Source organism: Vanacampus margaritifer, chromosome 3 (genome assembly GCF_051991255.1).
Source record: "Vanacampus margaritifer isolate UIUO_Vmar chromosome 3, RoL_Vmar_1.0, whole genome shotgun sequence".
Taxonomy (NCBI): domain Eukaryota; kingdom Metazoa; phylum Chordata; class Actinopteri; order Syngnathiformes; family Syngnathidae; genus Vanacampus; species Vanacampus margaritifer.
This window is the reverse complement of record NC_135434.1, coordinates 21501773-21525753: the sequence shown is the minus strand read 5'-3', so window position 1 is coordinate 21525753 and position 23981 is coordinate 21501773. Positions and strand designations below refer to the sequence as shown.

The following is a 23981-nucleotide window of genomic DNA, read 5'->3' as shown; positions in this document are numbered from 1 at the left end:
GTTTTATAGTATGATACTATACATTATGTAATTTAAAAGTGGAATCTTTAGTTTTGTCCGTTTGTGTTTGTAAACAAGTTAATTAAAAACTGACTCCTCCCATGGCTCAACCCCCACTCTTCTCGTCAACTTTGCACTTGCCTTCAGCGACCCCCCCCCCTTCCCTTCCCCGCTCTGTGATTGGCTGGAGGGGTAAACATAGACTTTCTGCCCACAAACGTCCCTCTCATGGCAAAACACAACAAAATGACAAAATGACAAAATACAGACTGGGGTGGTGGTGGATGATTACAGAAGCCCACAGGTGTTGATTGAGAAGGATCAGTGTTTAAGAAGTGTTTATTTCTGAGTGAAAATTAAAGACCTCACCTTTAATGATAAATGGACAGAATTCAAGCTTTTCGGAAATCAATTCATGCCCTTGTAATCAATTGGGGGAAGAGAGGAGCTTATGGTGAGACGCTGCATACATACCACCCACATTTTATAACACCTTTTAAAAAAGGCAGACTCACTTTGTTGTTAATTTATTGATTTTATTTTACTGGTTATGGTCAATCAAGGGGAAATTAAAAAGTTCTACTGTATATTTTTGGTGTACACCACACAAAAAGCAGAGTCTTCAATGAACCTAACATGCATGGTTTTGTAATGCGGGGAAAAACTGCAGTACCCAGCAAAAACCCATGAAAGCATGAGGAGAACAAGCAAACTCCTGCGAGGCAAGCATGCTGAACATTCAACCACTGTCGAATGTTACTGTATCAGGCAAAAACAATCGATTAAGTCGTAAAGGTCTTTGTTCACTTTAACCCTGAACAATGCCGTATCCAGTCCAACCCCCCAGTTAGTACGTATGGACCAGAGCTTAATACCTTGATCCTCTTGTTTGTATCTGCTGTCTTTCTTAGTTTAAAGGAGGCGGAACCCTCGCAAAACTTGTGCAGTAAGAATGTAGAGATTTATTTTTTAACTGAGCAATTGACTATAAATGATTCATAATTCCTGAACTCCCCAATATGTGTAATCTTACACTAAAACATTTGCACAGTACTTTCTTTGTGTAATTTGAGAGTGCTACAAAAAGATGTATGTACTGTATAACACACGACATTGTTTCTCTTTAAATCACCTATTCTAACTGTGAACACAATCAATCAATGTTGTCAATGATAGTTTATGTAAAAGCGGACATTGGTGAGGGGCATTTGTGGAGATATGCCACCCTGTCCACATGATCTCAGCTATGGAGATCAGCAGGGGATAATGGTATTTAGATGTCCGGTAAGCACATGGATCCTCTCAGTCAGCAACATTAATGGGGCCATGAGGCATCCTGCTCATGTCTTCCATACTTAGGTAAAAGGATATTAGACAGAAGTAACGCTGGCAGCTTCCAGTCTGTGCACTGACATGGGGAGCACCGGCAAGGTGTTCCGCTTCTTCAACAGGAGACAAAGTCTTTTCCCCAACTACAAAGTCACAGGTCCCGGCGATAGTCGCAGATCTTCGGAGATTGTTTACCCGTCAGCAAAGGAGAGCTGTGTGAGGACATGGAACTCCATGCAAGAGTTGAGCAAAGACATCTACGATATCTACGCTGAATATGAAGATGAAGATGATGATGGCCAGCATGGATCTTCCAGACAGATTTCCCCATCCAAGAATTATATGATCTACATCAATGTTGGTGGGAAGCCCTTCCAAATCGCCTACAAGATGGCAGCGAGGTACCCCAAGACCAGAATTGGGCGACTGGCCACTTACACCGACCACAACATGAAACTGGACCTGTGTGACGACTACAACGTGACCAGCAACGAGTTCTTCTTCGACAGAGACCCCGACACCTTTCACAGCATCTTCAATTTCTACCGGACCGGTGTGCTGTGGATCAAAGACGAGCTGTGCCCCCGCAACTTCCTGGAGGAGATCAACTACTGGGGGGTGAGGATCAAGAACACCCACCGCTGCTGCCGCATCTCCTTCGAGGAACGACAGGACGAGCTGAACGAGCAGCTGAAGATCCAGAGAGAGCTGGAAGCCGAGGTGGAGATCGAGGAGAACGAAGAGCTCTTTCAAGATATGGTCATGGGCCACGGGCGGCGAGCTATTTGGAACTTGATGGAGAAGCCGTTTTCTTCCGTCAAGGCCAAGCTGATGGCACTGACCTCCAGTCTGTTCGTCCTGATCTCACTGGTAGCCATGACGCTGAACACAGTGGAGGAGATGCAGTACAGGGCTCATATGGGCCAGCTCAGCGGGAAGACTTACTGGGAGTACGTCGAGTCAATGTGCATCGCCTTCTTCACCATGGAGTACCTGCTACGTCTGGTCTCCACCCCTGACCTCAAAGCCTTCAGTCGGAGTGTGCTCAACACTGTGGACCTGATCGCCATCCTGCCTCAGTACCTCCAGGCCATTCTAGAATTCTTTGACAACAAGGAGAACTACGTGAAGCACGAGGCCGACATGCAGGCCGTGGGGCAGGTGGGGAAGCTCGGGCAAGTCTTGCGTATCATGAGATTGATGCGGATCTTTCGGATCTTGAAGCTGGCCCGGCACTCCACGGGCCTGCGGGCGTTCGGCTTCACGCTGCGCCAGTGCTACCAGCAGGTGGGCTGCTTGTTCCTCTTCATCGCCATGGGGATCTTCAGCTTCTCTGCCATGGTTTACACGGTGGAACATGATATGCCTCAAACCAACTTCACCAGCATTCCTCATGCGTGGTGGTGGGCATCGGTAAGTATTAGGGGTGTGCCAAAAAATTGATTCTTATAAGAACCGCCATTCTCATTTAGTATGATTCAGAATCAATTTTAAATGTCCCAAAATTGATTTTATTTCAATTATTTTATACTGTCTTGCCCTTGTTTGTGTGTGCCTTTATTGGGAGCACTGTTCATGTTGTACATGATTTGGCCACTTAGGGGCAGTGTGGTTCCTCTCGTTCTGATACACTGTTGAATTGTAACCACATAGAAGCAAAAAGTCATGGTCAAATTATTCCAATAAAAGTTGTTGTTTTTTATTTGCAGTGTAGGAAGAGCATATGTCGATCACTAACGTTAAGATGCTTCTCTGTATACATTCCTGAAGCGTTTTGTATGAATAGTCATTCTTTTGAGTGATAAAAATGCCACGAATAGCATGCTAATTAGCATTAGCGAGTCAGACGAGTAGATCATGACAATTCATTGCAATTTAAGCAGAATTCATTGTCAATCAAATAATCTTTAATCTAAAATTGTTCTGAAACAATAATCAATTCTGAACCAAATCGCAGACCCAAAAATTGGAATAGAATCGTGAGACAGTCAAAAATTCCCAGCCCTAGTATGTATGTCTTCATAAAGTGAGAGATTCACTGGAATCTTACCACACGGGGGGGCGACTCAGCCTAGCCCATATGAAAATGTGTGAACTAATAAAATATATATTAAAAAAAAAAAAAAGGAAATGTCAAATCGGTAAAATTACCGAATGAACAATACTGAGCTGCTCTCCAGAAGAAGAAAAAAAGAGAAAAAAAAAGAAAATGTGTGACCTGATGGTCTTAACTAGTTTCAACTAGATAAGTGCGCTAGAGTGCAGATAGATAAGAAGACACCAAGCAAGGACAGGTCACAGCGACACAACGGTCTAACTCAAATCACCCATCGAATCATTAATGGACCTAATCTAACAGTGGCAATTATTACACTCGTCAATTTTGTTTCAAGGCAAATCTCTTGAGCAGATAAAATGAAGGCATCTTCTGAAAGTTAGGCTTGGGTAAAACGCACCAGAAGGACTGAGTACATTTTGTTTTTAACCCTACAACGCCAAATGTATTATATCAATAATAATATTAATAAACCTTGACGTATATGAGCTGCCACATGCATTGCACGGATTATCCGTTAGAGGGCAGTATCACCCAGTTGATGACTTTTCCAGCGACTTTGCGAGATCATCCCAATTGAGAAAGAAGAGACACGTAAACTCATTAATTGTGGGAAACGTTCTTTCTGATTTTTGGAAATACTAATGTGTTTGATAAATCTGTTTATTATTATATTTTTGACAGTTATAAATGTACAAATTTAAAGCATTGTGACTGGATGTATCAAATATGACATGAAGTTATCTGTCAATGTATCGATACTTGGTATGCCGGCATCAGTGTTTACAGAAGATTTGGGTACTCGTAAAGATATAATCTTGAAAAAAAGTGATATTGAACATCCCTAATTTCTACAATATTTATCACGTTGCAAAAGTATAGCAAAGACAAACCAAATGCATACCATGAAAAAAAATCAACAAAAGAGAGTTTAAATATTTTCTGTTCCTCATAATGACGTCTGTCCCCTGAAAACCCGCAGGTCAGCATCTCCACGGTGGGCTACGGCGATGTTTACCCAGAGACCATCCTGGGCCGTCTCTTTGCTTTCATCTGCATCGCTTTTGGAATCATCCTCAACGGTTTGCCCATATCCATCCTCTTCAACAAGTTCTCAGACTACTACTCCAAACTCAAATCCAATCAGTACACGGCCTCGCTCAAGAACCGAGGCAAAGTGAGAATCGTCAAGAGGACCGTACAGAAGCTGAACGACTGCTTCGGAATCGGAGATGACCACTACCATGCCAATTAAAGAAATTGTGTTTTTTAAGACATTTTGTTAGAGTGGCAGTGACACAATTTATTTTGCACTCAACACATTTTCAACTTTACTGCCTTAACAAATTTAGATCGAAAAACATAATTTACCAGAGTTTAGTGAAGATTAAACATCTGATTGATCTCATCACAATTTTTTTAAACTTATTTTTAAAATCACAACACTGTTGTTAGGGACAACAAAATCTATTATTACTTGTGAAACAAACATGGCTCAAATAAAATTACATGCTATTTCCACTTGTGCAGTTACTGCCAATACTATGGAACAACTAGTATGAATCTTAATGTTGTCATGGTTCCAACTGATTTTTCAGAACATTTAGTATAAACTGTTTTAAAAAATAAAAATAAAAATAAATTATTTGCGGCTTTAATCCTACACTGTATTTTTGTTAGTCCTATGAACCTGTGTACGTTCAATTGATATGCAATGTTCATAAATGCCAACACTTCCTTAGTATTTACCGCATCCAATACAGATTACTTCCCTATACACAATGTAGGCTACTTATTTGCATGGGTTTCAAATAAATGCAGTTTTGTATTGTTGTATTTTGTCAAACACAGCACTGCTTATAAAATATTGTTAGTATTAGTATCTACTGTACACTACATTGACAAAATCAAAACATATCGGGACACATGGCAATCCCGTCTACAGAAATTGAAAATTGATACAAACATACGGTTGATTTTTGCAGCTGACAATAATAGTCAAAAACTTTAAATCATAGGTTCAAGTTTGTCTATAGGAATTCATGTCCATACCAAGTCAGAGTGCTTAGAGAAAACCCACGTAACCAAAAAGAACATGGAAATACTTGTTCTCTCTTGAGCTGCTGTTGGCTTCAACTTCTGCCCAGACACACAAGCGAAGACTAGCCTGTCATCCTGACTCCATCTCCTGATGTCATTCACTATGCCTGCCCCTTAAAGACCCAATATCACATAGTACGTATAATTAAACTTTATAAAACCAGTTTATTTCATTATCTTTAGATTATGTTATTATACAATACGGCGATATATTTACTATTTAACTGGTAGAGTTTTTGTGGTGGGCTGGAATAGATTATTAATAAATTTTCAATGAATTCTATTGGTAAGTTATTTGAGTAAAATGAGTTTGGTGACGAAAAAATAAATAAACAAATAAAGCTTGTTGACGGAATAACAGTAAACTCTTTTTGTGATCGTCCAGAAGGTGGCAGCACTTTAACAACGATCAGTTGCGACGCTTCCTATCCTTGCTCGTTGAAGAAGTCACCTCTCCCTCCCACAATCCTTTGCGGCGATAAAGTGACCTCTATGCTACTAGCTACTAGCCTGTCGCTAAACCATGGCTCCCCCTGTTGCTGTATCTCCATTGATTAAGGTTCGTTCGCCCCGTAATATTTTGTACAATACAATATGAATGTTTGTTGTCAAGTACATGCATCGTATCTCGGTTTAGATTTAGAAGCACCGACCCCGTTATAGACCTGTCACTGGTGTCCTCGTTTTACGGCGGAGTTACGTTGGGGACGTAACCGGAATTGTATGGCGTTACGCTAACGCGATATTACAGCCGTAAATACAGTTAAATGTGTGTATTAAAAGCACTTGCAGTTCATACATGTAAAACAATGAAACATAAAAGTGAATTTCTTACGCCGCTGCGCATACTAGATCATTGGCGTTGTTAATCTCAAAACCACGTAAGTCGAGGACTCACTATCGCATTCATATTTGTGAAACAACTCAATTAAGTACATAGTGCAGTTGTTGTGTACACCGTTGCTGATACTTTCTGAATAAATAATAAAATGAGAGAATGGCCTGATGATTTGTCAATGTGTTTGTGTGTTGTATTCCAGACGGCCAGGTATTCAGCTTTGATTGTTGGCATCATTTATGGCAAGAAGAGATATGGTAAGTTGCTCCCAAGGCGTATTTACTTCACCGCAAATTCCATGGAGTGTAAACATCAATATTTCTTATCGCTTCTTATCTCTGTTCAGATCACTTGAAGCCCATTGCAGCTGAGGAGAAGAGGATTGAGGAGGAAGAGAAGAAGGCCCGTCTGGAGCAGGAGCGCATTGCCAAGGAGCTAGCAGCAGGTGACCAAATATGTTCAGCATGTTTTGGGCATGCTTAATAAAGCAGGACTGTTACTTTTCTCTAAACGTTCTGACCTAATCATATTATACTTTGTCATAACAGCAAATGAAGACACCATCCTGAAGTAAACCTGGACTTACATGTACAGTTCCTAACTTGTCCTTCGTCATTGTGGAATGGGCAGCGTCGGCGCTCAACTGTTGAAACGCTCCCATGTTGTAGATATCGACACTGTTGCTTAGGAATAATTTATTTATTTGGCTTCTGCTCCTGTTAGTAATCATGTAAATAATTGGTTGAAGTTTTGCTGCCTGTGTAAACCCCCACCCATGCCCACTATTGTTTCCCCATCCAATTTTACATTATTGCTTCTTAACAACGACAGTTCTCAGTTTGTATTTACAAGACCTCGATGTGTTCACAGATTTAATTAACTTGAATAAATGCAAAGTGGCATGACTAATATGAAGTTGTATTTATTTTATTTTTTTAAGGTTACAATATGTTAATTTTAGATGAGAAAAATGTCATGGAACACCACCAAAGAAAAATACTGACATCTTTAACAAGTTTTGCCAAACGGTCAAAAGCTGAGAAAACGTCTCACATCGAGTTGTGATGTCACTGATCCCCTTTGACCTGACGTGACGCCGGTCCAGACAACGTGAGGTCACATCCAGTTACGTCTTGCACTGGATCAGCCCAAGCCAGCAATCGGACTTACCTAACGCCGGTTGCCAACAACAGCAGTGCACTTTTGCTCGCTGTTATTTATTCCTTGGCTGAACTAAGCGCTCACCTTCTGTAGTCAAAAATAGTAGCGCAGAAATCTTTAGGGCAATTGATAGCATTACTGTAGCGATTTTGGGCTTTCAGGTGGAATTTTGAGTAATAAAAGTGTCACGAATAGTGCGCTAATTAGCATTAGCGAGTCAGACTGGAGTAGATCATGACAATTCAATGCATATCTATAAATTGAAGCAGAAATCACTGTCAATCAAATAATCTTTAATCTAAAATTGTTCTGAATCGATAATTGATTCTGAATCGAATCGCAGGCCCCAAAAATCAGAATCGAATCGTGAGACAGTCAAAAATTTCCAGCCCTAGTATGTATGTCAAGACAAAACAAATCATAAAGCTCCATGTCTTGATAAAATCTGTAACAAAATTGCTAGTCGACAGTCTTCACTTTTATATTGACTTTTTTTTTTTATCAATTTGTTGTTATAATATGATGGGGTGATGATACATTTATAGCATATCAGTCATAATGGAAACCATGAACTACAACGTTCGCCTTCCCCGCATTATATCATTCAAGAGCACGTCGGCGTACGCATGCCAGTATTTATAGACGTTACTTAACTGAACACCTGAGCTTCCGCTGACATAACATTACAATTGTCACCACCGATTGCTCTTAACTCATTCACTGTCATTGATGGCTATAGACGTAAATATTTCATTTGAACTATTTCTATTAGTTTCACATTTTTTTCCCACTTTTGTTAAGAGTATGAAAACCTAGAAAAAATATATATTGTACGTTTAGAACAGATATAAAATGTGTGATTAATCGTGAGTTAACTATTGAAGTCATGCGATTAATTACAATTAAAAAATCGACTGACGACTGACGCTCCTAATTTTTAAAATCTTACATTTTTTGTTTGATTACTTAATTATTTAAACGCAAGATTAATCACAAATATTATATCTGTTCTATATATACAATACATTTTTTCTCCTAGGTTTTCATACTCTTGTTAACAAAAGTGGGGGAAAAATATGTGAAACTAATAGAAATAGTTCAAATGAATTTTTGACATCTAGAGCCGTCAATGGCAGTGAATGAGTTAAAAATATCCACGTCAAAACTTATTCTGCATAAATATATGGCTTCATAAATGAACGTGCATATCAGAGTAATTTGAACACAATTTCACACTTTTCTACAGAAATAAGCCCAGTAAGCATCGCAATTAGCAGGAAGTAATAATGAGCTGGTGCAAGATTCAAACCTTGTACTTATGAGTCAGGTGTGCTAACCACTTGGCCCGAAGCAACAAACAAAACTAATATGTAGTCTGAGTGTTAACAAATGCAAAGTACACTAATATTGTTTTTATGCAACTCTCGTGGCCAAAATAAATCACATGTAAGCACTTTGAGTGCGGCCACGTGCCCCGAGGACCAGACAGGTGAGCTCACCCCTCCCCAGCACACCAATCATTATGTATGTTAGCTTACGGCGGGGGATTTGGTTAAATGGCTTATGGGTAGATTTAAATTCCCCATTTAGGCTCGCCACGTAAAAATAAACGATGAGCTTCACATATAAAAAGCTGCCATTGCCGACTTGTTGCTCACAACTCTGAACCGGACCTTCCCGCTTCAGCTCGCCGCCACTCCGACAAGGTAAGACGGACGGTGCAGCTGGAGAAACTTCGTTTGAAGCTGGAACGTGAAGCAGACTAATGTTATTGAACTGGTTTTCGCCTAGAATGGAGCTGCAGATGTTTGCCGTGGTCATGCTGCTGCTGGCCAGCGTGGAGCACAGCCTGGCCAGCTGCGTGGTGGACAGCTTCACCGTCAAACAGGACTTTGACCCCATAAGAGTAAGTCTGCATTGTAAAATAATTAAACTATATATTAATGGTGTCAAAGTTAATGCGTTAACTCATTGATTAATCACAAAAAAGTATCGCATTAATCATGGGTTAAGTCAGATTAATCACACTATTAATTTTGAGCGCAGATTATCATATTATACATTAAAGGTAGCACACGTGTTTCAGCAATAAATATAACTACATGCATTAAAGTAAAGCATTTAATAAATGTTTGCCTATGACATTCACAATATTTGTTCATGTCAAACTACTGGGGTCATTTTTTTTCTCCATTTAAAATTATGCAAGTAATTAACTGATTAGGAAAAAGAGGAGGATGAAAGTGTGCAGTGGATCAAAAATAGTTGAAGACGTCCTCATATCATTAAATGTCTAAAGAATTAACGCATAACAGGTGCCCTTCAAATTTAGCGGGCAAAAAAGGTTGATTAAAAAGCCTTTTTAATTAAGTGATTAATCGTGATTAATAAAAATTCTAAAATGTGATTAATCTGATTAATGTAATCACTTGGCAGCTCTCACACACACACACACACACACACACGTATAAATGTACAATAAAATATTTTATTTTTATGTCATATAAGTTTTCATACTCTTGTTAACATAAAAGTGAAAACACTAAACTAATAGAAATGTGGCTACATCATTTAGTCACTGATACAGTAATTTCATAATAATTCATAAAATTTAGTTAAAATTAAAAAGATATACTATAAAAGACGAGTGTGATATTTTGAGGTCATTCTTCTGCCACTAGATGGCATAATTGCATTTGTAAGACAGCTGGTGACAGGTCAGTGCATTTTTTCCTTTTAAAATTAATTTTAACTATTTCTATTAGTTTAACATTTTTCCCACTTTTGTTAACAAGAGTATGAAAACCTAGAATGTTTTTATTGTATGAGAACAGATATAAATGTTTTGATTAATCGTGAGGTAACTAGTGAAGTCATGCGATTAATTACGATTAAATATTCTAATCGCCTGATGCCCCTAATTTTTAATGATCGTTTCTTAAAAAAAAAAAAAAAAAGATTACAAATTTTAAAAATAATAATTAAAATTATTTTATTTATTTTTCTTAAAAAGAAAATATTTTTAAAAATTAGGGGCGTCAGGCAATTAATTTTTTAAAATCGTAATTAATCGCATGACTTCACTCGTTAACTCACGATTAATAACAAATTTAATATAAAAAATAATCTAGGTTTTCATACAATTGTTAACAAAAGTGGAAAAAAATGTTAAACTAATAGAAATAGTTTAAATGAATTTATGACGTCTATAGCCGTCAATAGCAGTCAATAAGTTGAATTCATAACTGCAAAATTGTGTGCTAAAAAAAATAGTGGCGTAAAAAGAACTTTAAATTAACGCACTAATTTTGACAAGCCGATTTAGAGAGTTGACAAAGTAAGGTGTAAAAATGACAGATACTGTCTTTTATCATTTGTATGCAGTTAAGGTATCAATGCTGAATAATCTGTTGAAGTACAGAAAATAAATATTTATGCATTTGTATTTTTGCCGTCAGTATGCAGGCAAGTGGTACGCCCTGCAGAAGAAGGATCCGGAGGGTTTGTTCCTTCAGGACAACATCTCTGCCGAGTACACGGTCGGAGACGACGGCGCCATGGTGGCCTCCTCCAGGGGCAGAGTCACTCTGTTCGGGTGAGCGGCGCTCATCGAGCGCGTACAAGCGCTTCAAATCCTTGCTCGCTCTTCAAGCGCCCTCTCTGACGACGTTCAGGTTCTGGGTGGTGTGTGCCGACATGGCCGCTCAGTACTCGGTGCCTGACCCCGGAAGTCCAGGCAAGATGTTCATGAACTACCAGGGGCTGGCCAGCTATCTGTCCAGTGGAGGTATGGCCAATTCATTTCTCACACCACGTGTAAAATGTGCAAAGTTCGGTCTCAGTTTCTATGGAAGCCCGAAAGTGTCAAAATTCAATAAATAAAAGCGTCATTTTGAAATAAATATCCTTTGGATAAATAAGCATTCAATTGTAAAATGTGTTAGTATTATTATGAAAAGTGTTCATGCTTTTCTTTAATATGTAACACATATTTTATTTTGATTAAATATTTCATAATGATTATTTTAACTTCATACTTTTAAATAAAAATGATTCATTTTACAAGGTTTTATAAGATAAGAACGTTTTGTTTTTTGTTTTTTTACAAAGTCAGTTTTTATTTTATGATGTCCTTTTCCGCAATGGTCTTTCTATTACATAATGGCGTTTTACAGCCGAATGACTTGACCTTGTCAATCAAATCACATGAGGCGGAGCCAGTTACGTGATTGGCTGAGTCCGTTATACAGACATGAGTAGCAAAACTTGCAGTATCGATTCACGCGTGGAGAAAGAGTTTATTGGCTGATGAGGAGCGGTGGCAATCACGGGCTTGTGAAAGAATGGCTGCGGGAGATAAGTCACTTTCAGGAGTACTCCGGGAAGTAGAAAATCGTTTGGAATCGGGTTATAACGTCTTAAGGCCTTCACCGGAGAAAGGGTTGCAGCATGAAGCTGTGCCACCATTTGGAAGTTCAATTAACAGTTCAGCCTTGACGCTAAATGCTAACGCTGGTAACCGACTAACAACGGTCATGACCCGTGTCTAGGAAAACTAATCGACCGTAGAGGATCAAACAGGAGGCCCAACCCACTGACTTTGATCGATAACACACCAAGTCATTGGCTGTAAAACGCCAATATGTAATAGAAAGACCATTGAAGCAAAGGACATTATGAAATAAAAACTGACTTTGTAAAAAGACGTTTTCTTATCTTATAAAACCTTGGGGAATAAATTAAATGTAATTTTTATTAAAAAGTATGACGTTAAAATAATCATTATGAAATATTTAATCAAAATAAAATATGAGTTACATATTAAAGAATAGCATGAACACTATTCATAAGAACACATTTTACAATTTAATGGCCACATTACATAATTGCCTGTTATTTATCCAAAGGATATTTATTTCAAAATTACGTTTCTATTTAATTTTGACACTTTCGGGCTTCCATCATTTTCATGGCAATTTTTCCACATGCTGAACTGAGTGCTCTGTGCTCCCCCAGGTGACAACTACTGGATCATTGACACCGACTATGACAACTACGCCATCACGTACGCCTGCCGCAGCCTGAAGGAGGACGGGAGCTGCGAGGACGGTTACGCCCTGGTCTTCTCCCGCAACCCCCGCGGTCTGTCCCCTCCTATTCAGAGAATCGTGCGGCAAAAACAGGAGGAAGTCTGCATGGCGGGACAGTTCCAGCCCGTGCTGCAGTCCGGTACGCGTTCATTTCAAGTTTGGACGTATTTTCGCTGGATGTTTGGACTAAAATGCTTTTGTTTTTCTTTCTCATCAGGAGCTTGCTGAAGAGACTCTGATTGGTCATCGTGCCGGGAATGAAGTCAGCACTTTGTTAAAGATGACCCAAGACGCAAGAATAATCCTGTTACGGCTAAAATTGTCATCATTGTTTCAGTTGTCATGACAGAACATCGCAGTGAATAAAAAAAAAAGTCCATGACACACCTCCCTCTTAACTCATTCATTGCCATTGACGGCTATTGACGTCAAAAAATAATTTGAACTATTTCTGTTAGTTTAACATTTTTTCCACTTTTGTTAACAAGAGTATGAAAACCTAGGATTATAGATGTAAAATTTATGATTAATCATGAGTTAGCTATTGAAGTTATGCGATTAATTACAATAAAACATTTAAATTGCCTAACGCGATAAAAAAGAAAAGATTATTAAAAAATTTGCAGCGTAGATTATTTTTTTAAATTGTAAATAATTGTATGAGTCACGAGTTAACTCACGATTAATCACAACTTTTATATCTGTTCTAAATGGACAATAAAAAATTCTAGGTTTTCTTACTCTTGTTAACAAAAATGTAAAAAAAATAGAAAAAGTTAAAATTAATATTTGACGTCTATAGCCGTCAATGGCAGTGGATGAGTTAATAGAATCTCTACCGTTTCATCATTCTGGAGTACATTTTTATAAAAAACTACGCAAGGTTCATTATGTTTTTAAAATGACTTTATTAAAAAATAAAATATTACAATGACAACAAACTACAAAAGATTACAGTGTCATTTGATATTTAAAACAATACAATGTCTGTAAACAAACAGCAGATTAGTTACATCATGTCTTCTCATGATGACGGGGCACGTCTGAATACTTCTCGGGCAGCGAGTACATCCCGGGCCTGCCCCAGTAGTCCACAGCTCGAACCCTGTACCAGCCGCTCACCTGCTGGTCTGCTGAACAACACAACAGGCAAGTCGGCATCGTTAACAACGACGTTGTTTATTACACCCCAACTATAACAACGGGAAGGATTACATTACAACATAGTCGTCTTCAATGAGTAACAAGAAATGGGCACCGATGAGAATGTATTTATTTTACATTTAATTTTCTCAATTCCACACGGCTAAAATTACACGTACAAGCCGCCCTACTTATATTTGGTTGAATTTTTTTTTACAAACACAAGATGCTTTTTGGAGCCATCATCAAGGAAAAGTGTGGACATTTGAAATCTCTTCTTCATGGACCTGCCTTGGAAAATGGTGAATGTTGACATTCCAGAAGTTTAATTGTTAGCCTTATTTAGACATTCCAAAGCATTTAGAATGGTTGAGGTAAAAAAAATAAAAATGCTAAGGGACATTTAACCAAATATTAGTATGGCTGTACGTATGTAACAAAACATGTTAATCCTAGTTCTTAAAACTTAAGATTCATGTTATATAAACATTCCACCTTGGAAAAGGATGAATCAATCAATAGATCATGTAATCATTGATCAAGCATTCAAATGGCACCCTCAAACACTCACGCCCATGAAGAGTGAAGGAAAACTTCTCATTGCAACTGCAGATGCCAAACTTAACAAAACTCCTCAATGTTCGATTAACCCCTTTTTTCAAAAATGTGAATTGAAAAAAGTTTGAAGGCCTTTTTGGAACACTTTTGAGGTGTTTTCTTTGTTCTCATTAGACGTTGAAAAAGTAAACAGCATGATGGTGAAAATGGTTGAAATAAAATAGCAGTTCTAACTGAACCATGAACTGTCTTGGTCATTCTTTGATCAAACACCTGTTGTGAAGGTGAAATCAATGTTGGCCATTTTAGGTTCTTTCCCCCGTAAGCTGAATATTAAGGGTGGGAATCTTTGAATGTCTCACGAGTCGATTCCGATATTTGGCCTTGCGATTCGATTCAGAATCGATTTTTGATTCTGAACGATTTTTGATTCCAAATGATTTGATTGACAATGATTTTTGCTTCAATCTACAGATGTGCAAGGAATTGGATTGATCTACTCCAGCGCGCTACTCGCACCACTTTTATCACTCCAAAGGACGTCTCCACGCTGCAAAAAAAAAACTTTTATTGGACTAACTTGATTGTGACTTTTTCCTTCTACTCTCTAATGTGGCTACAACTTAACAGTGTATTAGACCATGTGGAACCACACTGCCCCCAAGCAGCCAAATCGGGTACAACATGAACAGTGCTCCAAATAAAGGCACACACAGACAAAGGCAAGACAGTTTAAAATAATTTAAATAAAATCGATTTTGGGACATTTAAAATCGATTCTGAATCGTACTAAATGAGAATCGCGATTTTTTGGCACACGCCTACTGAATATCATACGTTTTTTGAGTATAATAACTCCTAATAACGCAATGGTATGTAAAAGGATTACCCCCCCAGAAAACCAAAACATCTTACCAGGTGAATAAACAAAAGATGTAAAAATGGTGTCGTGGCTATTAATCCTACTGAAGTCCTTCTGACTTGCAGAGAACTCCACTTCAAAGGTGTGAATGCATCTGCAAATAATAAACAAATGCTTTATGGGGTGCGCACACAACAAGTCTCATGGAGTTTTCACACCTACTTGGAATCAACACAGCCATCCGACCAGATAACGAGGACTTGACCTTTGGTGATCCGGATGAAACGCAAACCGTTAACCTTGAAAGGCAAAGAATGGCACCTCACTCATTCAATCAAGCCAGATAAGCATTTATTGGATATTTATTTATTTATTTCCATCTTAAACCCTGGGCGTTATTTGTCCATTTTCTGGCTTTTTTCTGTTTTTCATCTAAGAAAAAGCATTTGAAAAAAATACACTAGGGACCTGACATTTTACCAGGATTGTTAAAAAATGTAGAAGTTCAAATTGGCGCCATGCTGTAATTTATAATTATTACCAAACAGGAGGGAGAGATTCACACGAAATTCTTGTAATAATGCCCGATTTTGGCTCATTGACTCCCATTATAAATCACAGTTTTTGATATGCTGTAAACCTGATGTGTTATAATGCATTTTCCGTGATTACTGATGCAATCGCTTCTTTGACGAGTCATAAACATGAAAATAGAGGAATTTGTGTGTTTAGAGTGTTAACACAAAAATCCACTAGGTGGCGCCAAAGGCTAATAAATGAATACAAAATGCATGCATAAAAAATTCTATTGTTATGACTTATGGACTTGTTTGAGCCTCTAAATATGTCATATGAAATATTCAAATTAGACCTTTATTTTACATATATATATACACAGCATAGTTAATTTTGCTGTTAGCATAATACTGCTATTATTGTCCATAGAGGGCATTAAAAAAAACTTAAAAAAAAAAAAACTATATATGTATACATAGGTCTGATGCCGGGCAGCACGGTGGCTGACTGGTTAGCACGTCCGCCTCCCAGTGCAGAGGACGTGAGATCGAGTCCGGGCTTCGGCCTTCCTGGGTGGAGTTTGCATGTTCTCCCCATGCTTGCGTGGGTTTTCACCGGGTACTCCAGTTTCCTCCCACATTCCAAAGACATGCATGGCAGGTTAATTAAACACTCCAAATTGTCCATAGGTGTGATTGTGAGTATGGTTGTTCGTCTCTGTGTGCCCTGCGATTAGCTGGCAACCAGTTCAGGGTGTACCCTGCCTACTGCCCGAAGCCAGCTGGGATAGGCTCCAGCACCCCCGCGACCCTTGTGAGGAAAAGCGGTCAAGAAAATGGATGGATGGAGGTCTGATGCCAGTGAACATTTTGAGCGGTTGAAAGTGAAAAAAATATTCATAAATGACTAAGTTATCACACTTCAAAGGAAATGCCAGATTTTGGCAAAAATTACAAGAATTTAATCAAACTGTAATAACGCCCAGGGGTTAAGGCATAAAGGACAATAGCTGGCCTTAATCAACTTGAGTTGATCTGCGGAATTTATGCACCAACTCCACAGTACAAATGCCTTATAAATCCGCCTGGTGACTCCGAAAGTACTGACCTGGTTGGGAGCGGATTTGGGCCGGGCGCATACATGTACGAGCAGCACAGACGGAACACGCAGGCTTGCCTTCAACGTCAGCGTGTCGCCTGCAGGCACCGGCTGGGGCCCGTCAACGAGGGGGTCCTGGTAGATAGATACAAAATTGCAATCGACCGAATATCACAATATACACGCACGATTGACATACGATCCAAATAAAGTGAAGCCATGTTCGAACCTGGACGCTCCTGAGCTTTGTGTACTGCTCCGTCGTGGGGTAGGCGGGGCTTCCCATGTCCTGCCATTGTTGATACGGGTTGCTCACCTTATTGTCCATCAGATACGTGACATACACAAGACCTGAGTAGCAAATAAACACTTTGAAGATCTCAAATAATCATAATCATTGATTATGAAATCATCACCTGTGTGCGTCTCCAGTCCCTTCAGTGACACAGTGACAACATTGGTGTCGGTGGACGTGCGGTTGTCGTCACTGCTGTAGACCAGCAAGGTGGCCTGCCAGCTATCCGGTCCTCTGGGGATTTCGGGCTGGTGGGTACTCGCCAGAACGCCCACGCTTGCATTGCGGAAATCGTTGCTTCCAGTGGAGTTCGAAACTTGTGCCCAAACCTGCGTCTCACCTGCAGCCGTAATGACAGATTACGTAATGCACATCTTCCATGAACACATATGGAATGTACAGCTTGATTTCAAACAGACTTTTAAAATCTAAAATCAATTTCTGTCCACCAGGGTCAAATTTGAGACTCCATATATTATGAAGTACCGGCACAAAAGAACATGACCATTTTCATTTTTGGGTGTCACAGGCCAGGTTTCAAGGCAAGCATGGTGAAGCAGCTTTTAGCTGTTATGCTGCACGTAAAAGGAACAAGATGCTGACAGAAATGAGGTCAAGCCCAAAATGTAAATGTTTAGAAGTTCAATTTGTGTGTTTGTTTCCCCCCCCCCTCCCATACCTTTGATTAGTGACTTGTGAGCATTTTCAAATCAATTTCACTATGTGGTCTTTGAGTTCATTTCTCTCCTTTGCTTTTAAAATGTTTTGTTTGTAAATTTGTTTTGGTCATTTTAATAAGCTCGTTTTATTCGCTCTGACTGCACCTATCAGCTTTTATCTTCCCTTTATAGTAGAGTGTGCGGACCCTGCTCACTCCACAGATTCTTTGGGGAGGGGCGGAGTTTTTCGTACCTCATTTGAAGTCATGTCTTTGTTTGTCAACTGCGGCTGTTGCTTTAAGATCATGCACGTACTCGCACATGCACTATGAACGAGCCTGACACAGATGCTGCAGTGACGCTTTGGGCCAGAGGTGGCAGTCGCGAGTAAAAAAGTGACAAACTGCACAAAGATCCTTTAAGGCTTTTCTATATGAATAAGTTAACTCATTCACTGCCATTGACGGATATAAACGTAAAAAAAAATCATTTTAACTATTTCTATTAGTTTAACTTTTTTTTTTTTAAAACTTTGGATAACAAGAGTATGAAATCCTAAAATTGTTTTTATTGTACATTTAGAACAGATATAAAATGTGTGATTAATCATGAGCTAACGATTGAAGTCATACGATTAATTACGATTAAACTTTTAATTTCCTGACACCCCTAATTTTTGATAATCATCTCGTCAGGCGATTACAATTTTTTGTTCTAAATGTACAATAAATAAAAAAATTATAGGTTTTTATTCTCTTGTTAATGAGTTAACTCATTCAGTGCCATTGACGGCTATAGATGTCAAAAAATCATTTGAACTATTTTGGTTGATTTTTGTATGTTTCACATTTTTTCCACTTTTGTTAACAGTATGAGTATGAAAACCTATAATTTTTTTTTACTGTACATTTAGAACATATATAAAATTTGTGATTAATCGTGAGTTAACTAGTGAAGTCATGTGATTAATTACAATAAAAAAATGTAATCGCCTAATAAAAAAATGAAAAAATTATAAAAAATTAACTCACGATTAATCACAAATTTTATATCTGTTCTAAATGTACAATAAAAAAATCTAGGTTTTCATATTCTTGTAAACAAAAGTAGGGGAAAAAATGTGAAACTAATATAAATAGTTCAAATGAATTTTTGACGTCTATAGCCGTCAATGGCAGTGAATGAGTTAACAAAAGTGGGGGGAAAAGTTAAACTAATAGAAATAGTTCAAATGAATTTTTGACGTTTATAGCCGTCAATGGCAGTGAATGAGTTAATGGCTTTAAATAATAAGGTTAATAATATTTCGTCATTTGCAATGACGCTAAAGTGTACGTAGCGATTAACTTATCACGTTATGGACCCAAATCAAAATCCAGTCAGTCAGTACCTAGCAGAGCCAGAAGGCCCATGACGGTGAGGACGGGCTTCCTGATGAGCTGAACGTGAGGAGGTCGCGTGTTGTTGACCTGGAAGCGAGCGGTCAGAGTGCGCTGGGTGAAGGGGTGAGGATGGTAGCTGAGGAAGGCGTTGTCGTTGCTCAGCAGGGTGTAGTTGATGCTCGCGTTTGCACACAGCACATCCTGATGCTGGCTGATCACCTGTTACAAACAATTATCCGTCATGAGATTACCAACGGCGCTGGACGTCATAATACGTAATAATGTGATCAACGTTATTTGCCATTAGGACTCGTGTTCTTTCACACCAAACTCCTTAAAATGGTGCAGCAACGCTTGGTCATTATTCCTCTAATCCGGGGGTCAACAACCTTTACTGTCGAAAGAGCAGTTTTAGGTCAAATAAATAAATTAATAGATCTGGAGCCTTCAAATATTTGAACATTATTTGTGATGAAGGAAACAGTGTGTCAGTCTAATGTACTGAGGGCTCAAAAGCTAATGCATCCAGTACTTTGAGGTTCAATTTCTTCTACCTTTCGATTTTACTTTTTGCATTTGTTTGGATAATTTTTTTATACTTCCTTTTTCATAAATTTTTTGACAATTTTTTTCATGGATATTTGCTAATTTTCTGCCTCTCCTTCATTTTTGGGGCATTTTATGGCTATATATTACAGTATATTTTTTCTACCTTTTTTGCTATCAATTTCCTGACATTTTTGGCAATTTAATTGCTTTTTTTACGGTAATTTTGGGGATTTCTTCTTTTGCTTTTGGAAATTTTATGGTAACTTGTATGAATATTTTCTTTTCTGCCTATTTTATTAAATTCTGTGACATTTTTGGCAATTTCATGGACATTTCATGATCATTTTCTGCTTTTCCACTTTTTATGGACATTTTATGGTATTTTTAAAAACCTTCCGTCTCTATTTCTGACAACTTAAAAATTTGGACTCTCACAATTTTTGAATATATCATTATTTTTTATTTTATTTTTTTTAAATTAATAATTAATTCATTTGAATAATATTTTGTCTAAAAACAGAAACAAATATCTAACAAAATATTAACCTCTCTTCATTTTTTGGGGACATTTTATGGCTTTATATATTATTATTATATTTGCTCTACATTTTTTGCTGTCAATTTTCTGACATTTTTGGCAATTCTGTTGACATTTTTATGGTAATTTGGGGGATTTCTTCTTTTGCTTTTGGACATTTTATGGTAACTTATTTGAATGTTTTCTTTTCAACCTATTTTATTAAATTCTCTGACATTTTTGGGCAATTTCATGGACATTTCATGATAATTTTCAGCTTTTTCTTTTTTTATGGACATATGGTATTTAAAAAAAGGTTTTTTTTTACCTTCCGTGTCTGTTTTTCTGACAAAAAATTTGGACTCTGACATTTTTTGAATATTTCATTATTCTTATTTTTTAAATTAATAATTAATTAATTTTTAATTTAATAATATTTTGTCTAAAAAACAGAAACAAATATCTAACAAAATATTAGCCTCTCTTCATTTTAGGACATTTTATGGCTTTATATTATTATATTTGCTCTACGTTATTTTTACTATCAATTTTCTGACATTTTTGGCAATTCTGTTGAAATTTTTATGGTAATTTTGGGGATTTCTTATTTTGCTTTTGGACATTTTATGGTGCCTTATTTGAATGTTTTCTTTTCTGCCTTTTTAAAAAAAAATTAATTCTCTGACATTTTTGGCAATTTCATGGACATTTGATAATTTATTGCTTTTCCTCTTTTTTTGGGGACATTTTTTATTTATATATATTTTATTTGTATTTAAATTGTTTGTTTTTTTATCTACCTTTCGTCTTTTGGACTGACATTTTTTGAATATTTCATCATTTATTTTATTTATTTATTCATTAATTCATTTGAATAATATTTTGTCTAAAAAATTGAAACAAATATCTGACAAAATATTAATGTATACTTAATGTATACAGATCTAAAGGGAGCTACAGTATAGGGACTAAAGAGCCACAAGTGGCTCCAGAGCCGCAGGTTGCAGACCACTGCTCTAGTCCTCCCCTGCTCCCCACCTTGACGGCCATGGCAGCATAGGTCGCATCCGCTCTCCACTCCTGAGGCTTGGACCAGCCCACCAACGGATCAGCCTCATCGTTGTACACAGGCCGGCTGAGGAACCGAGGGAAACGCTCCTGGATCTCTCCCATAGTCTGCATCTCCTGCTGGAGGATTGGCAAAGAGTAACCTCCTCCCTACAAGACAGAAGAATGCAAAAAATACAGATGACCTAATTGGAGATGGGTAAATATAGATAAGAGGTGTTCACATCCATTCACGTGAACTCGCAGACACCTTCTTGTGCAGGGCGATGTAGTCGATCCGGATGCCCGTCTCTCCGGTGAAGTAGTTGGTGCCGTTGTAGCAGTGCTGAAGCATGGCCCAGCAGTAAGGTGAGCGCGGCGGCGAACGACAGGAGTCTCCCGGACCCCCAAACTTCAGCAAGCTGCTGGCAGCCCGCAGACCTTCCGAACACGCATCGTAATAATTTAGAAACCCTGAGGAGACAGAATATCACACAGTGAATTCTATTGAAATAACCATGATGGCATTTCCCTCAATATATCATATTGTGGTTGTACAATACAACATTGTGCAAACGATTCATATTTTGGTTACTTTAGTTGAAGCCCAGTTTCACAATGTAACAGCTTCAGTAGGCTGTGTAGACATTGACAGCAACGAGATATGATGTAAAAATGGTCGCACCTTGAATTGACATGCTGACATTATCAAAGTCATGGTTGTTGGGCTCGTTCCATGTTTCAAAGTTCCACTGAGAAACACTTCCAAGACCATACTTTTCTGCAAGACGAAGTCAACAGTGAACATCTTAACAAAGCGAGTCGCCTTGTACTTGCACAGAGTTGTGTCATCCACTGCGGGCGCTCGCTCACCAATGTACCTCTTGGCTATGAGATAAACCAGATCCCTCCACTTGAACACTTGAGCTTTGTCTTCAAAGTCCGTGAAGTAATTAGAAACGCTGCCCATCAGTTCAAAACCTAAAAAATAGCAAATGTGCATGGAAAACATAAATATACAAAAGTGGGTTCAAGTTGATCACTTTTTATGAATATTATGTCAGAATAATTTTTTTTTGACGCATATGAAATATTGGTCTTGCCCTGTTTTCAGCTACTATTTTAAATGAGAACAAATAAAATGCTAATGTGCTAGCAGTTGCTTATGCTAACATATGGGAGGGGAGCAACTTCAGTCACAAAAGCGAAAAGGCCAATTGACAAATTCAAACATCCGGGCATTTGTGATATTTCCGCAATGCAACACAGTAGAAACACTTCCTTTATACAGTGAAAACAAGCAGTGTATTGTTTTGCTTTTGCCTGTGACTAGCGTAGAAAACAGGCAGATTGAAATTTCAGCATATTTTGATACCAAAATAATCTTAACAAATGAAATGACAACGATCCAAAGTCCAATGTTTTTCAATGAAGGAGAGGGTCATTTCACCCGCCATTTTGACTTGTGACATTAGCTCGGAATTGTCAATTAATAAGGTTGAAACATTTTGCCATGTATTTACCTACTATTTATAATGAGAATGGATAAAATGCTATCATGTAGAAAGATGATTGGTATTATGTGAAAAAAAAAATATATAATGTTATTTTCAAGGGCTCAAAAACATGACATAAACCAGCGACAATAACACAATCACAACAATAGTTGTAAAATCTCTCTATTAAATACAATGGGGATTATTCTCATTTGGAATTCTGCACACACAAAAATGACGTTGAAATGGTTGAGAAATGTGGAAGAAAAGACCAGAGGTGAATCACACATGTGATAGGATATTCTCAAGCCTGATGTGGGGGTGTTGTACCTGGCCGGAGTCCATTAATCCACAACAGATTGATTAGCTGGTCCAATTTTGTGAAATTGTACTGGGGTTGTCCTCCAACATCTCTGAAACAACAAAAGCAGATGACTGTTAAAAAATATTGATCAGTAATCAATACCACATATTGTAATTGCAAGCTTGTCTGAGCTTCTGCAGTTTCACTTACTGCGCACTGACCAACTCCATCATCCAGTGTATTCGGACCTGCTGGATCCCTCCATGTGGGACCGAGCCTACGTAGGCAAGGTTCTGTTGCTGGTCAACGCTCAGGTCAAAGTGATGCGCCTGAGTGTGAGGGAGAGGAGGACTGCACACGACACAAAGTGCTTAACAAATTTATTACACACCTGTCATAACAAGAAGAGACCACACACACAGTATCATAAAGCAAATTTGCGCTATTCAGCTCTTATTGTCATAAATGCAATATTTTTTTTGTAGCACTGTAAACGATGAAGCTGGTGTAGCTCTATACCAAATGTAACAACTAGGTTGTTGCTTGCGTTAACACAAAACACGTACTAGAGTAATGTATACAAAATAAATATAGAGTTCATCACCCAGCTGCGACACTCGACTGAATCGCGTTTTTCTGGGAGGATTGTTTACTTACCAGAAACCAGTGCTTCTCCAGAAATGTTTCAAAGGTGCTACCGGTTTTCCAACATCAACGTTGATGACAAAAGAATCGGAAGAAGCGCCTGTGACACACACGATGAATGCAAAGGCAAGGAATATCTTCTTCATCTCTGAAGAGGGGCTTAATTGGCGACTTTCGCTTATCACCCCCGATTAAAAATACGTGAAATCAGCATTTCAAGAGTTTAGTAAACAATCGACAAAGTCGAGTCAAGTGACGTCATTTGACTGCGACGTGATTGTAGTTTTCCGATGTTCTGTGATTACAAAGTTCGAGTGAGAGAACGTATTGCTAAAA

At 38.2% G+C, this 23981-nt stretch overlaps 4 protein-coding genes across 5 annotated transcripts; 3 read left to right on the top strand and 1 right to left on the bottom strand.

Moving 5' to 3' along the window:
* Window positions 1-1319: 1319 nt before the first annotated feature.
* LOC144049522 (potassium voltage-gated channel subfamily V member 2-like) lies at window positions 1320-5221 on the top strand. The gene is made up of 2 exons (XM_077562518.1): window positions 1320-2742; window positions 4368-5221. The coding sequence occupies exons 1-2, from the start codon at window positions 1414-1416 to the stop codon at window positions 4638-4640; spliced, it is 1602 nt and encodes a 533-aa protein (XP_077418644.1). The 5' UTR covers window positions 1320-1413; the 3' UTR covers window positions 4641-5221.
* Window positions 5222-5889: 668 nt separating this feature from the next.
* On the top strand, window positions 5890-7232 carry atp5meb (ATP synthase membrane subunit eb). The gene is made up of 4 exons (XM_077562519.1): window positions 5890-6044; window positions 6526-6580; window positions 6670-6768; window positions 6872-7232. The coding sequence occupies exons 1-4, from the start codon at window positions 6009-6011 to the stop codon at window positions 6895-6897; spliced, it is 216 nt and encodes a 71-aa protein (XP_077418645.1). The 5' UTR covers window positions 5890-6008; the 3' UTR covers window positions 6898-7232.
* Window positions 7233-9047: 1815 nt separating this feature from the next.
* LOC144049340 (purpurin-like) lies at window positions 9048-12960 on the top strand. Its single transcript, XM_077562185.1, has 6 exons — window positions 9048-9190; window positions 9276-9390; window positions 10943-11079; window positions 11159-11271; window positions 12501-12713; window positions 12792-12960. Exons 2-6 carry the CDS (start codon window positions 9277-9279, stop codon window positions 12800-12802), a joined length of 588 nt encoding a protein of 195 aa, XP_077418311.1. The 5' UTR covers window positions 9048-9190; window position 9276; the 3' UTR covers window positions 12803-12960.
* Window positions 12961-13462: 502 nt separating this feature from the next.
* Window positions 13463-23859, bottom strand: idua (alpha-L-iduronidase). Of its 2 annotated transcripts, none has more exons than XM_077562183.1 (14): window positions 23658-23859; window positions 23211-23351; window positions 23027-23109; window positions 22074-22181; window positions 21886-21981; window positions 21472-21674; window positions 21192-21371; window positions 19096-19306; window positions 17168-17386; window positions 16981-17102; window positions 16761-16886; window positions 15360-15436; window positions 15191-15291; window positions 13463-13707 (listed from the first exon to the last, which is right to left on the bottom strand). In XM_077562183.1, exons 1-14 carry the CDS (start codon window positions 23789-23791, stop codon window positions 13589-13591), a joined length of 1920 nt encoding a protein of 639 aa, XP_077418309.1. In that variant the 5' UTR covers window positions 23792-23859; the 3' UTR covers window positions 13463-13588. The 2 variants fall into 2 exon arrangements, with proteins under 2 accessions (XP_077418309.1, XP_077418310.1); XM_077562184.1 differs by having other exon boundaries at window positions 13463-13704.
* Between the last annotated feature and the right edge of the window lie 122 nt (window positions 23860-23981).

Excerpts from the sequence above, each read along its gene's own strand:
- LOC144049522 (XM_077562518.1), top strand. The coding sequence starts at position 1,414 with ATGGGGAGCACCGGCAAGGTGTTCCGCTTCTTCAACAGGAGACAAAGT. Across the intron at positions 2,743-4,367 it reads ATGCGTGGTGGTGGGCATCG|GTCAGCATCTCCACGGTGGG; the intron begins GTAAGTATTAGG and ends GAAAACCCGCAG.
- atp5meb (XM_077562519.1), top strand. The coding sequence starts at position 6,009 with ATGGCTCCCCCTGTTGCTGTATCTCCATTGATTAAG. Across the intron at positions 6,045-6,525 it reads CTGTATCTCCATTGATTAAG|ACGGCCAGGTATTCAGCTTT; the intron begins GTTCGTTCGCCC and ends GTTGTATTCCAG. Across the intron at positions 6,769-6,871 it reads TGCCAAGGAGCTAGCAGCAG|CAAATGAAGACACCATCCTG; the intron begins GTGACCAAATAT and ends TTGTCATAACAG.
- LOC144049340 (XM_077562185.1), top strand. The coding sequence starts at position 9,277 with ATGGAGCTGCAGATGTTTGCCGTGGTCATGCTGCTGCTGGCCAGCGTG. Across the intron at positions 11,080-11,158 it reads GGCAGAGTCACTCTGTTCGG|GTTCTGGGTGGTGTGTGCCG; the intron begins GTGAGCGGCGCT and ends GACGACGTTCAG. Across the intron at positions 11,272-12,500 it reads CAGCTATCTGTCCAGTGGAG|GTGACAACTACTGGATCATT; the intron begins GTATGGCCAATT and ends GTGCTCCCCCAG.
- idua (XM_077562183.1), bottom strand. The coding sequence starts at position 23,791 with ATGAAGAAGATATTCCTTGCCTTTGCATTCATCGTGTGTGTCACAGGC. Across the intron at positions 21,372-21,471 it reads ACATCGCCCTGCACAAGAAG|GGAGGAGGTTACTCTTTGCC; the intron begins GTGTCTGCGAGT and ends TCTGTCTTGTAG. Across the intron at positions 17,387-19,095 it reads GGGCCTTCTGGCTCTGCTAG|GTGAGACGCAGGTTTGGGCA; the intron begins GTACTGACTGAC and ends TTACGGCTGCAG.